This window comes from Zosterops lateralis (genome assembly GCF_965231275.1).
Source record: "Zosterops lateralis genome assembly, chromosome: 1".
NCBI lineage: Eukaryota > Metazoa > Chordata > Aves > Passeriformes > Zosteropidae > Zosterops > Zosterops lateralis.
In genome coordinates, this window is record NC_139762.1 from 141,192,447 (window position 1) to 141,206,288 (window position 13,842).

A 13,842-nucleotide genomic window follows, 5' to 3' on the forward strand; every position below is an offset into this window, starting at 1 on the left:
TTTGCTTTTATATCCTCAAGTGGACAATTTTTCCATTCACTGATATGGCTAACTACCACCAAATGTACACCTTAGGAGGGAGGAGATACCTTGTCTGAAAGGGAAATGGTAGCTGTAAGGACAAATGTCTGCACTGATGGAAGGTGAGCTAAATCTGCAGTTCTCAAAAGGATTCACAGGACTGACTGTTGGCACCACAGCAGCTCCTGAGCTCCGTCAGTGTGAGGGTCTGGGGTGATGGAGCTGAGACACTCCTTCCTTCAGCAGTGCAGATTTGAACCAGCAGTGCAGGTTGGTGGTTTGAAATGGCAGGCTGGGTTCAAAGCAGCCATATTTTAGCAGAAAGGAGAAATTATATCTGGGGTAACCATGTAGGGAATTCCACACTGATTAGTTTGAAGAGCTGATGTTGGATGATCAGGAGATTTTCTTCTTGAGCATAAACTTCAATTTAAGTGAATGCAGCGATCTGAAACCTCAACAGAGCCAGAGAATCTGCTGAGAATGAGGAGCAAGGACCTTCCCTTGCTTCATTTTATTTAAGCAGATTAAATATGGTGGGAGTTTTTTGTTCTTTCTCTTTTTTTCCTTTTTTTTTTTTTTTTTTTTTTTTTTTGGTGGAAACTGATTTTGCATTATTTTGAGTTTCTCTCCAGAATGACCATTTTCAAGAATAAAGGTTTGTTCAGCTAATAAGGTAATTAATCTGTAGTGTAGGTACCTTTAAGTGATTCATCTTTCCAAAATGCTTGAGAGGGTAAGGAAAATGTTCTGCTGTGGGACTTAAAAAGGCCTCCTGGAAGATGGTATCATGGAAATGAAGAGGCATTTGCCAGGAGTGGGTGGTGGTAAGGCAGAGATTAGTAGGCAGGAAGGAGTGCCACTAAATACCTAGAGATTGTCACAGAAACCCCTTGGCTCTCTAAGACATTGCAATTTTCAATTATATAAATGTATGCCACTTTTAATGGAAGATTTTGTGTCTTCTATGATAGGTAGTTAAAATATTTAGTATTCTAAATACTCGAAATAAAAATTTATGGATACTGCAAAAGCTTGTTTTCACCTAACTAGGGAAGGCAAGGCTGTTCCTGTCTAACATGCTGAGAAGGTAATATTACTCTGGAATAATAATTGCATTGAGCATTGAGTGCAACTTAATTCCTTTGCAGCAGAGTGCAGCTAAAAATTATCAGCAAAAGACATTTAAGAGGAATGTAATATATTTGGAAACAAACTATCTCCAGTTATATAAAGTAAACAAATCAAAAACAACCAACCAAAAAACCCTCAACACCCAAAAGCACCCAAGCAACCCTAGATAACAGGTTTTGTGTATCTGGTATGTGTGTTTTATTTATAGTTTTGGACTGTGAAGAAGTAGTTCACATAAAAATCGTATTTGCAAATATAAAAATACAAAATTGGCCTGTGATGTCATTCTGACTTAGATCACTGGCTCCTTCAGGCTGCGGATGTCATCTTTGTATGTTGCTTTGCTCAATGATTCCTCTTTTAAAATAATGGATGTTCCCTTTCGTTCTCTCACATTGGTGATTACATCTAATTCAATAGCAAATCCAATTTAGAAAATTTTTCTAGTCTGCTTGTCATAGTCTTTTAGATTGATAACTTCAGGAAAAAGTTTCCTGAAGTTTTTGTGTTTCTTTCTTTCTTCTGAGTGTCCCATTTGCTTCAATACTAGACCTTAGCACAAAGTTTTCTCTCTCAATTTCATCAATGTTAACCATTGTCTTTCTTTCAAAATATTAGTTTCAAAATCTTATCCTGTGTTCAAACTCACAGTAGACAAGTGAGTCATTATTTTTTTCTGGTCATTGAAGATGGAGAGAACTTCAGTAGAGATGTATGATAGCAACTGCCTGACATAGCAGGCAGGCAGAAGCAAAAGCTTTTGACAGCATTTGCAGAGGAATCAAAGAGAAGCACTTGCTGTGCACTGCCTTGGAAAGGAACACAGAGTTCCCAATATTTTATTACATTTAAAAATGGTAACTTTTCCTGGCAAGATGTAAGGCAAGTCAAACCCACTATTTTAGTGGGGAGCAAAAGAAGTAATGATGTTTGCAGTTCTTAATGTTTTAATCCATTGTTCTGCTGTGGATGGGAAAAAAAAAAAAAAAAAAAAGAACCCAGAGATAAATAGCCTCAGAAGGCATTTTTACAGCTCTTGTGGTTCCAAACGTTCTAGTTTTAGCTGCCACAGGAGTGATTGTATGATTTGAGAAAATGGTTGTTTCCAGTTAAGGAACAGAAACATTCCATTTTATTTTGTTACAGATTATCGTGCATTGTTCAGCTATAACATTTTGCATGGTTAAAACTGGGCTACTCAAAACAGAACCATTATCTATGAATTGGTTTCTCTCTGTATAGATTCCTACTGTAAGTGTTCATACACAGGAGCACTCAGTGTTGGAACTTACTGAGGAACAGTATCCTCACATTTAACCATCTCTAGTGCTTAACATGGTAGCTGACCTGGAGCTCCTGACATGTTTCTGGAGCTTCTTCATACCCAGTGGGATATTCTTCAGTTTTAGAATCATAGAATGGCTTGAGTTGGAAGGAAAACTAAACATCATCTAGTTCCTACCCCCCTGCCATGGGCAGAGACACCTTCCAGTAGACCAAGTTGCTCAAAGCCTCATCCAGCCTGGCCTTAAACACTTCTAGAGATGGAGTATCCACAGCTTCTCTGGGTAACCTGTGCCAGTACTTCCTCACCACCCTCACAGCAAAGAATCTCTACCTAATATCTAATTTCAACCTACTTGCAGTTTCAAGCCAGTCCCCCTTCTCCTAGCACTCTATGCGTTTGTGAAAACTCCCTCTCCAGCTTCTTGCAGACCCCATTTTTCAGGTACTGGAAAGTGCTATGAGGTTTTATAAGGCTTTGACTGTCAAAACCATCTCAGTTTTGACAGTGAAAGCTCTGCTTACAGGGTGTTTTCACTCAGAGTTACTGGTGGTGTCTCTCTGTGAGGAGGTAGGAGTAGCTGATGTTGTGCCTTGTTCTGCCAGTCTTCGGACCTCCAGGAGCTCCAGAGTTTAAATTTTTGGGAGACAGGGCTGTGCAAGGATCTGTGCAGGTGAATGGTGTGGTCATTACCAGCTCCCAGGCTCAGTTGTGCTGCTGTCCTGACAGTGTTTCTGAGTACAAGTTCTCCAGTCTTCAGTGGTTTGAAAGTGAATATAATATGGCAAACACTACCAGTTTCATTAAAACTTGGAGTTATTGATCTAACATTACCTAGGTAGTGGGAAATTGCCTGTGATCTAAATGGGGAACAAATATAGCAAACTATTTAAATATTTCTGTGTGTGATTAGAAATCTAATCCTCAATTACTTAATAACATTACTTAATAACATTTTATACTGAATTTTGGAACTATTGCAGAAAATTTAGAATTCTTAAAGATGTAATCTTGAAGATGCACTCTTGATGATGATGATTATTATTATTATTGTTCCTCCTTCAGTCGCATTATGTTACAAAAAATCAGATATTATTCCTTTATTTTGATTTGCTACTTTTCATCTGCTGTACTTTTAGAGTTATGTTGTGGAATTTGGTGCAAGGGATTAATGTGATAATTTGAGTCTATAGTTATACACTGTTACTCTGGGAGAACCACAGATGTTAACAAGCAATTTAGTTGTAGTAGAAACTCTAGGGCTAGTGTAGAAGCATCTGCTATTTTTTGTAGTTTTGGGTTTGTTTTTTTTCCAGAATGTAATGCAATTTGAATAAATGCTTTGTCCTTTGAAAAACTCTAATAGTGTTTTTCTTCTAGCACTATCAGTACTGTTCTACTCTGTTGTCAGGGCATTTTCAATTCTTTAATTCATCTTGAAGGGGCTGAATGACCCCAGACCTTCCCACAGGCTGAATCAGTTGTACCTCCAGCTTTTTCCAGCCTGTGAAACTATTTATTTTGTGTGTTTCTTTTTAGTTGTAAAAGTATATTCTGGCAATCAATGAAGTAAATATTTAAAGTTTGTGTACTTCTTGCTATTCTAGGCATTGGATCAAGACAGAACTGCATTACAGAAGGTGAAAAAATCTGTAAAAGCAATATATAGTTCGGGGCAAGGTAAGACATTGTTTTCAGCTTTACACCAGAATCAAAGCGTTTAATTTTAAGTTTGAGGTGTCTTGCAATTCATCCTGTTGAAATGTATAGCATAAGATATATGGAGTGTTTGAACTTCAACACTTTCTTTCCTTACTCCTGGTTATACATCAGATTAATGTGCTCTCCAGTTCTTTTACCCTCATATTCCTTCTCAATGGCCTCTAGGACAATTCCATGGGTAAATTTTCCTACTGTCATAATAATTCAAGCATTTACCTTTGACTAGAACAATGAGAAAAAAGTGTTCTCAATGGAATTTTTAGAAAGCAATTATAAGTGAAATAAGATTTGGAGCTTTAAAAGTTTAAAAGTAAATACATTAAAAAAAGTTTGTTTTGTCAACATGTGCTCTCCCTTCATAATGTATTTCCCTTCTTACCTAAAATAGTGTAATCACATAATTGTTTTGCTTGCTTAAGAAACTGTTGATGTTTTACTGGAACTGTAGTAGTTACTTTATTGGGAAGTTATCTGGTTAGAATATGAGTAGATAATCAGTTTGAGTGCAGTAACAAATGGTGATCGAACACATCAATACAGAAATTTGGTTTTAAAAATGCTATAACTATTGCTTCTACCTTTGTTTCCCTTAAGTTCTAAAAACTGTGCCAAAGGCAGATAAGGTAACAGAGCTGTGCCCTTTCCAATAATCCTCTTGCTGTAAATACAGGATTTTAGAAAATCCTAGTTCCAATTTCCTAACAATAATCAGTTTAGCAAATATTTTCCATATACAGAGCTACTTTTGAGTGCTCTTAGTTTCTGTGTTTATGAAAGTGTCTGGGATTTTTAATATCCTGTAGATTCTGAACTATTCTCATTTGCCAATCACTGATGTTGGTCTGGTAGCACCACGCTTTAATTAGCTGTAATTTCAGTTGTTGATAAATGTGTTCCCAATAGACTCTGAAGCCTGATATAAAGTGAAAATAGTATTTGGTGCATGTGTATTTAGCGTTATGCTTTTAGAAGTATTCAGGTGCTCCAATAAGCTTTTCTGTTTGACAGTATTTACTTAAACAGAGTTTAGAAAACTGAGTTTCAAAACTGATGAAAAGTGTAGAACACAGTAAAGGTGTTCTGCTTGTTCTGAAACATATAAATAGCTACCATTTGAGTCTTGTGATAAAAATAATATTGTTGCTAAGGCCTGTAAGTAAGGCAGTACTATATGATGAATTCATTGCATTGAATAAAAGCAATAGAAGGTGGGTTAATGGTTTTGATTGGGTGCTCTGCACTTTAAAAAGAGCAGAGATTCATAGTTAGTTTTAATTTTTTTTTACTTTTTTTTTTTTAACAAGCTTTGTTTCAAAGGTACAAGTTAGCAGGAATTCTTTTGGCTCAAGAAAGCTTTATGCATAATCCTCTGGCTCCCTCTTCAGAATGCTGCTGTCATAGGCTCTGTTACAGTGAAAAGGTCTGTGCAGGAGTCAGTTCATGCAGTGACTGATAAACTGGGATTAGTAAAACTAAGACCAAAAACCTGTTATACATGTGAAACCTTATAAAAATAAATGTGAAATGAATCAAAACTCAACCTCCTTTTGCCTCCTTGTACAAGGAAAATTGCTGAACCAGATATTTTCTTGTGCTTCAGTGATGAAAATGGATTTTGTTGATATTTAAGTAAACCATACCAGAAACGGCTGTAAATGGAATTGGGGTTTATTAGATCAAGAAAGTATTATGTGGCTATTTTTATATTTCAAAAGAAAGCCTCTAATTACATTTTGAGAACTCAAAATTTGAATTTTGTTTTACAAATTTAATAGTTTGATAGAAGTTAAGACCATATTTAATTTACTAGAGTAGGAGAAGATATTTTAGTACTCCTGTGCTTCATAATCTCCTTTGAGAACTCCAGCTGAACTGGTGAGAAAGAGTTATTCAGGGACAATAGAAATTCTTTTTTCAGTTCAATAATCCAATTCATATTCTACCAAAAGCCATAGCTAGGTTTTTTTTGCGTTGTGGTGGTTTGGGGTTTGTTGTTTTTTTTTTTTTTTTGTTTCTTTGGGTTGTGGTTTTTTGTTTGGTTTTGGGTTTGTTGTTGGTGTTTGTTTTTTTGTTTTCTTTTTGTTTTGTTTTGTTTTTTTGGGGGGGTGGGGAGAGTGTTTTTGTTTAGTTGGGGTTTTTGGGGGAGTTGTTTTGTTTTGTTTGGGTTGAGTGGTTTTTTTTGGTGGTCGGGTGGTTTGGTTGGTTTGGGTCTTTTGTTTTCTTTTTTAATATTTTTTCCCTGAGTAACATTTGACTAGTGACAGTGACACAATGCAGTGTCTCATACAGAATTCTTCAGGAAGGCTGAGCCTTGTGCTGTGTTGGTTTGTTCCTCTCCCGTGCTGAATTATGAACCACAAGGGTCTCTGGTCTGTTACAAAGAGCTTTAACATCACCCAGATACTTTCTGCTCTTCCTGTACTTCCTCACCCATTGGTCATACTCACATTTAGAGCTACTGCTGTGGAAATGAAAATATACCAACACAAGAGTATAGAAAACCCTTAGAAATGTCCCTTCCCTATTGTCATTTCTATAAGTGTTGTATGGGAAAGGACTGTTTATGAAATCCAGTGAGATATGCAGGCAGACACCTCTTTCTCACCACTTGCTCCCTGTCTGGCTTGCTATTTACTTCTGGAATGATTGATTGTATCTGTAACTAGGAACCCTTCTTATGGCAAGGGTGCTTGAACTTAATGAACAATCTGTTCTGACTTCCTTTCCTGTAAGATTTGGATTGAATTGTAACAGCAGTAGATTGCACAATTATTTTTGCTGTAGATTTTTCAATAGCTCTTTTTCATTACTTCCCTGGGATAACTCCCAAATATAATCAAAAAGAGTTTACACAATGGAGAAATAAAACCATAAAATCCATACAAGACCAAAGGTACTGAGGTGGATCAGCAGTCCACATGGTCTCCCACAATGTTCAGCAGCAGATGCTCGAGGAAGTAGATTTTAAGTATTTTATTTAGCACTTTCTCAGCTCACAGTGACATGAAGGCCAGGAATTACCTTGAGCCAGAAATGATATTGTGATGTTTGATACTTCTTAATGGACTTCAACTTATTTTGTCCAAAGAAGTTGAATTAATGTAAATATTTGTCATTCACAGTCTTGCATCACTCTAGTTAAATTCTCCTGTTTGGAGTTTCCCAGTGCATATTCATGTTCTTCAGATCTTAAATCTCCTGAGGAGGAGACTCACAGCATTGGCTTCAAACCCACCAAATTCTCATCTGATATGAAATTGAGGGAGCTTTGCATGTTCTGGCCATGAATGTTTGTAAGAGGTATTGAAGTGCCAAAGCTTACTAGAGCCAGAGGAGTTTTTGGTGGATGAATCCAAACCTTTTTCTGTGGACCATTGTCTCTCTTGGGATAGGACTGATTTGTTTCCATTATTACTCACAGTATCTCTCTTCTGAACTCAGCAGCTCTAGGGGGTTTTAAAGGGGTTTTTTGTTGTTTGTTTTTTACAGAAACCATCACATTTAATTGTCCTCACTTTCTCTCTCTCTCCAAAATGGCAGCATCGTCTTCCTTTTCTAAAATAGGAAACAGGAAGAGTGAATTTTGGGGAACAGGGACAGGAACTGCACACAATACTCAGGGTTTAAGCCCACTATGGCAATATTTTGATATTGCTCTATTGCATGCTGTGTTTCTTCATGATTTCTGATGTGCAGCTTTGTTTTGCTTGGTAGTGAATGTCAAGGTTATAGAACTCCAGAACCTTTCCCTGCAATGTCTAGTAATGCAATAATTTCCTTAAAGTTAGGAGTGTTTTCTCTCGTGTGCTGCACTACCTCTAATGCACACATCTATGCACTGGCCATTCAACATGAGATTCCTCTGCCTTGGGAACTACCCTGGTAGGAGCCTCTTGCTCTAGACTGCCCAATTAGTGGGTGTATATAGAGACTTCTAATTCACTGGTGACCTCCCTCTGGTGAGAAATTAAACCTTTATTCTTTCCTTCACTTTTTTTTTTTTTTGCCTGTCTTTCCTCCTTGTGAGGCTCATCCCTCTTAGTGTGCTTAGTTCTTCCAGTGTTTTTGTGAGGGAGAGAACTTCTTGGAAAATCAATTATTTAATGTAGACTTCCTTTTCCTCTGTGTTTGTTGATCTCCTGGAGGTGGGAGTTTTATGATGTAAAATTTTCTTTTTATAAAAGCCATGTTTCTTGTTCAGCATTTCGTGTTCATCCACATGTCCACCAGTTCTGTTCTGCTCTGTAGTTCCTACAAATAGCCTGGGGAATATATTAGCAATATTGCTGTTGGTGCATATTTGAATTCTCAGTTCTCTCTGGAGCTTACTAAAAATAGCTATTATATTTGCTTTTCATTCTTCCTGTAGTGTTGAGGATGGTATAAATAAGAGGCTTTTCTTTGCAACTGTATATTTTGCCTATTTTATTCTTTTGTAGGTGGATCTAAGTGACTTGCCATTGTTCATGTTATCACATTTTAAGACCACCATAGTTAGATTTAGTATAAACCCTCTGAAGCAGAGGAGAAAGAAAATTCTTCCATGAGAATGTCTTCAAGTGTGTCAATGGTGAACAGACATGCAAAAAGAAGTAATTTACTTTTCTGGGCTGGGTTATCTCTCAGTGCTCTTGTACTGTGATGATCTAGAGAACCTTGCAGAATCAGTGAGATGCTTCTTGCTCTGAAATATGGAAAAGAGGCTTTTATTACTTTTCCCTTGAACAATCTCATTTGACAAGATGTTATTGTTATCAAGATCAGACAATTGTAGGCTGGTCAAATAATTTATTTTTCTATTATTTTTTTCATTATACTTCAGCTTTGTGAAGAATGAAATGAGAAAGAGTGGAGTTTTTTTTATTTCAAATAATTTCTGCCATCCTTTTTAACCTTGCCAACTTTCTTGCTTTTCTAAAGCCTTTCTGAGTCATCTTTCATTCATAAATGCATCTTGGCTCAGACCCTGGTTATTTTTCCTCTGACTATCCATGGAACAAAGCTGTTTTAGAAGTGAAACTTAAAAATAGTTTAAATTTGATCAGAGTTCTGAAACATGATTTTTATTTTTGTTAACCACATATGCAGAATTAATGCTTGTTAATTTAGACATTCTTCAGGTTTCTTTGGGCAGAATCAGTGACAAAAGAGAGTAATGTTTTTCTTCTGTAAATTATCTAATTTCTTTTGTGCTTGTGTTCTTCGGTGTTTGCAGGGTAATATATGTGAACAAAGCTGTTGTAGAAGGAGGAAATTTTAAGGCTTTAATTTTAGTGATGTGTTTTGTAGGTTCAGCATATAAAGGCTATCCTTTAACCTCTCTTCACAATATTTGTACTTCTGTACTCTTATATGCACAAGTAGGCAAGAATCTCAGTAAGTTCAGAAGCATATGCTAAAATTCTGATAATTTTTGAGTGGGAAATAAACGGAGTATTTAATGAATGCTGTGAGCTCCAGTGAAAAAGTACAAATTCTGAGAGTCTTATTTAAGTATTTTGTGTTCATAGTGGGAAATTTCCCACAAGGTCACTTTTAGGTATGGACAACTGCAGGTGACTGCCTGGGAATGCAGTGCAAGGCAGGATTGAGCCTTGGGAGTCCTGCAGACTGTGCCTCTACAGAGCTCAGAGCAGCTGTGCTCCCTGCTTCTGGCAAGTGCTGCTGTGCACCAAAGGGCTGCTGTAAAGCTGCTGTGGCTGCCATTCCTTCCTTAGCTCCTGGGATCTGCATCTCCAGAGGTGTTCCTGTTGTTTCCCCTTTGCACTCAACATTTCCTCAGTATACATGTTAGAGCTCAGATGTAAGGGATGCCACAAAGTTATTGTGCCCTGGGAGCTTGTGAAGGTTTTCTCAAACCAAAGGTAAATACCGTGCTGAATGTTGCCCAGAGTTGAAGGTGTGGGTTGTGGAGGGGATGCACAGCTTTCAGCTCAGAACATCCCACTGCTGTGTCCAGGCCTGTATCCTGCTTTATACCACGTCTGCTATGCACTAGTGGCGTTCTCAGTGTGGGCTCAGGGTCTTGCCAGATCCCACTGGGAAGGGAATGATGAGCTCCCTTTGAAGGGAGCTGCATTCATCAGTGGGTGCAGAGCCCTTCCTCAGTGTTCCATGATTCTGGCATGCCTCAGGGAGCTGCTGAAGGAGCAGGATGTCTGGCTGGGGAAGCTGTTCTATTTTCATCACAGCGCTGAGCGTTGCTGACAACATCGGAAAGACGTGATTCAGTTCGAGAAGATAAATCTTAGTCCCTGTATGTACTGCTGTCAGTGATCTTGTCTCATTCTCAGCGTTATTCAAGTCTTGTATGAGAACTTGTAGCTAAGAAAGTAAATATCGTTGTGCCTATTACAGCTTTCTGTATGCAAAGGAAGTTCTATTAGGACGCCAGGAAGTAATTCCTGAATTGGCATGAGGCACCTACAGTGAGAATAAAGGATGCTCTTTGCTCTGAGCATGTCATGTTTCACATTCCGTATTTTAGCACACCTTAAATCTACCTTCCAGACTTAATTTTTCAGCTATGTGCACTTAAGGTTGAGTAGGGAATTGCATTACCTCTTCAACAGAGAATAGTTAATCTCCTTTTGCAAGATTTGCATTGATACTTGTGTAGAAATTGAAAATTTCTTATTCTTACAGAGTACTTGCATTTTGTGTGGCAATTACAGAAGTAAATACAGGAGTATTCCTTTTACTTCACCATCAAAACTGCATTTCTGGATTTAGGTGATTTGTAGTCTGGGATTCTTGAGAATTTCCTCTATTTTGTTCTAGGACAATGATCTGCTTCCTGCTTCCTCTTTCTGACTGGGAATTTCTTTTGCCTTTCCACAGATAAAGGAAACAAGCTTCTTCAGCTCTTTTTCACTCTCTTTATGAAATAATTTTTAAAAATTCTCTATGAAAGAACATAGTCCTTAAAATCCAAATGCTGGGAAATACTGTGATGTAAAAAGTGCTTCCCAAGCAGGGACAGGGATTCCATGATCTAGCATGGCTCGTTCTGACCTTCCATTATCCTTCCTTTCCCTTCAGCACAGCTGGGTATGCTTGGGATTTACTCACTCATGACTGCATAAGCTAAAGCTCCTTCATAGATAAAGTCCTCTGTGTATATTTGTGCAAAAGCTTTTACATCAAAACAAAATGCATATTTTATTGTTACGTAGTGGTTTCTGTGCTAAGCTTTTTCATTAAAACTGTATGCTTTTGGAACAGTTTTCTTATAAACATACAGCTTGAATTCCAACTCTGTATTAACATATGAATTAATATTTGGCCTTTTGAAAACTCAGTATTAATGTCTGATTTTTAGAATTTGGTGTGATGTGTGAGCTTTGGGGCTTAGTATTGGTAAATAAGAATTGTACTTTTTTTTAACAGGTTTTGACATTTTTTTTTGTTGGACCTTTGGTGCACTGCTGAGTATCTGCAATACCTTAGAAGAGTTAACTGTTTAACTCTTCATCAGCTGTTTGTTAATGTCCAAATAGATTTGTGAATTATGAGAAATTATTCATGAGACTTGTTTGAAACTCACATCTTTTTTCTTTTCCTTTTCTTCTATCTTTTGAGTCATAAGTTGTAATTCAGATGCCCTCAGGCAACATCACAATCTGAATTTAAAAAAAAGAAAATTGGAGATTTTGGGGTTAAAAAACCCCATGGTACCAACTGGCAACTTTTCTCTTTCCCTTTTTCCCTCCCTTTCATTATGCAGAACTTGTACTGTAGCTCTGTGGTTTTGTGTTTGTGGTTTGCAGAAAGGAGCCCACATAGTAAGGCTAGGAGATGCATTAAAATTAAATATTGATTTAATTAATACCAGTAATATCCTCTAAGAGAGATAAAGGTGATAAAGTCTTTCCCAAAGGGCTGTAGAGGTAAATTTTCTATTTTAAGAAACTAAAATGGAAGTAACAAAAATTATGCAAATGCATGCCAGAAAGGAAACTAAATAGAAGCAGGAAAGACATTTCAGGTACAACAGTTTCAAATTCATTCTTGAGTCAAGGATTTTTCTCACTTTCACTGGATTCAACTGCATGGTCTTGGTTCTGCCCTCCCTGAATGAGCAGTTTGCTATTAAATACATTGGAATGGGTCTTTGGCTGTGCACCAATACACATCCCATTATCTGGGATAACTCAGTGTACAAAGCAGGCAAAAGGGAACCTTTATAAGATGTTTCTTCTTTTGACCTTACAGTCAGATTCAGACTTGGTCTCCTTACTTTTATATCTGATACTTTTTACTTTTTTTGTTCTGTAAAAATGTCCAACATTTCAGAAGAAAAGTTCATGTATTCATGAAAGTTCCTGTAGTGGGCAGCTATAAATCATGATGTTGCTTACAAAACGGGCTTATGTTGTTTCACTGATGTATTATTGATCTTACTACTCTGTCAATAGCTACAAAGTTTTCTTCATCGCTGTATTACAAATTCAACTTGCTGATTTAGAAAGCATATATATGCCTATTGCTAAATAGTTCTTTTTAATCTTAAAATTATTTTAGTTTTCAGTAAATGTGCTGACTTGTTGACTTTTCTCAAAGTACTGTTTGGTAGTTGTTAAGTTGCAATAAGCTTAAAATTATAATTGACTGGCTACAAAAAATCTGACTTCTGATTTTTCTTTGCAGATCATGTTCAAAATGAAGAAAACTATGCACAAGTACTAGATAAATTTGGAAGTAATTTTTTAAGTCGGGATAATCCAGATCTTGGCACAGCTTTTGTAAAATTTTCCACACTTACTAAAGAATTATCAACACTGTTGAAGAACCTGGTGAGGAATTTCAAACTTTCTTAGCTTTTAACTTTTTTCAAACTACAATATAATAGAAGAACTGCGTGATCATGATGACTAAGGATAATTTTTAAGATGCTTTCAGTTTTTGTCAAAAACAAAACCAACAATTTCTGCAGAGAGGATCTCTAAAGGCTGTTATAACGCACTCTATGTTTGATTCTTAATTGGCAGTTAGGAAGGTAAATATAAATGTTGAGACATCCCTTGTGTCGTCATTCCCAAGTGATTGATGGTGATATATACCTCATGGACCTTAATTTTAAATCATCCCTTAACTTGAAGTCTTTCTAGTTAAAAATGCAATATCATTAGTTATGGGTATTTTGTTTTACCACAAAAGGGAAAACATTTGTTTTTTGGAAGAAAAATAACAATTTGAGCATGTTTAACTGGTGTCAACAGTCTGCTCTCCCTGTGATATATAAAGCATCCATTGCTTAAATACCAGGTTTTGCAAAGTGGTTTAAAGGTTTGTCTCATTTAAAGTTTGCTTTAGGCCTTTTATGTTTGAAAGCTGCATAATATAACTACAGTCATAGCAAATACCTTTGAACACTGAAAGTAATGAAGCCACATGTCTTGCGAAATCGTTTTTCATGGGCTTTGTAACTGTTATATTCAGAAAGTCATAGCTTCAGTTTTACATTTTTCTTATAGTTGGGCTTATTTCCAAGTTTTTTGGTGTGTGAAGTACAAGAGGTATTACAGACTTGTCTTCCTACAGTCCCTAACACAACAAAAACTGGTGTAGATCACACCAGAGGTCCCTGTAGCAAAGTTCCCTGCCTTTGACAGTGGCCCAAGACTGAGTCTTGTGCTTTCCTCTGTGGAGACTGCTGTCATTCTAGGTTATTTTGACCT

At 36.9% G+C, this 13,842-nt stretch overlaps 1 protein-coding gene across 3 annotated transcripts in view; it reads left to right on the forward strand.

The window, feature by feature from the left end:
* ASAP1 (ArfGAP with SH3 domain, ankyrin repeat and PH domain 1) overlaps positions 1 to 13,842 on the forward strand; it is a 145,658-nt gene that overhangs the window by 70,400 nt on the left and 61,416 nt on the right. For all 3 annotated transcript variants that reach the window (XM_083865935.1, XM_083865936.1, XM_083865937.1), the window contains 2 exons: positions 4,048 to 4,120; positions 12,812 to 12,957. In XM_083865935.1, the coding sequence (XP_083722061.1) occupies positions 4,048 to 4,120; positions 12,812 to 12,957 (219 nt within the window). The remainder of the gene's footprint in view (positions 1 to 4,047; positions 4,121 to 12,811; positions 12,958 to 13,842) is intronic.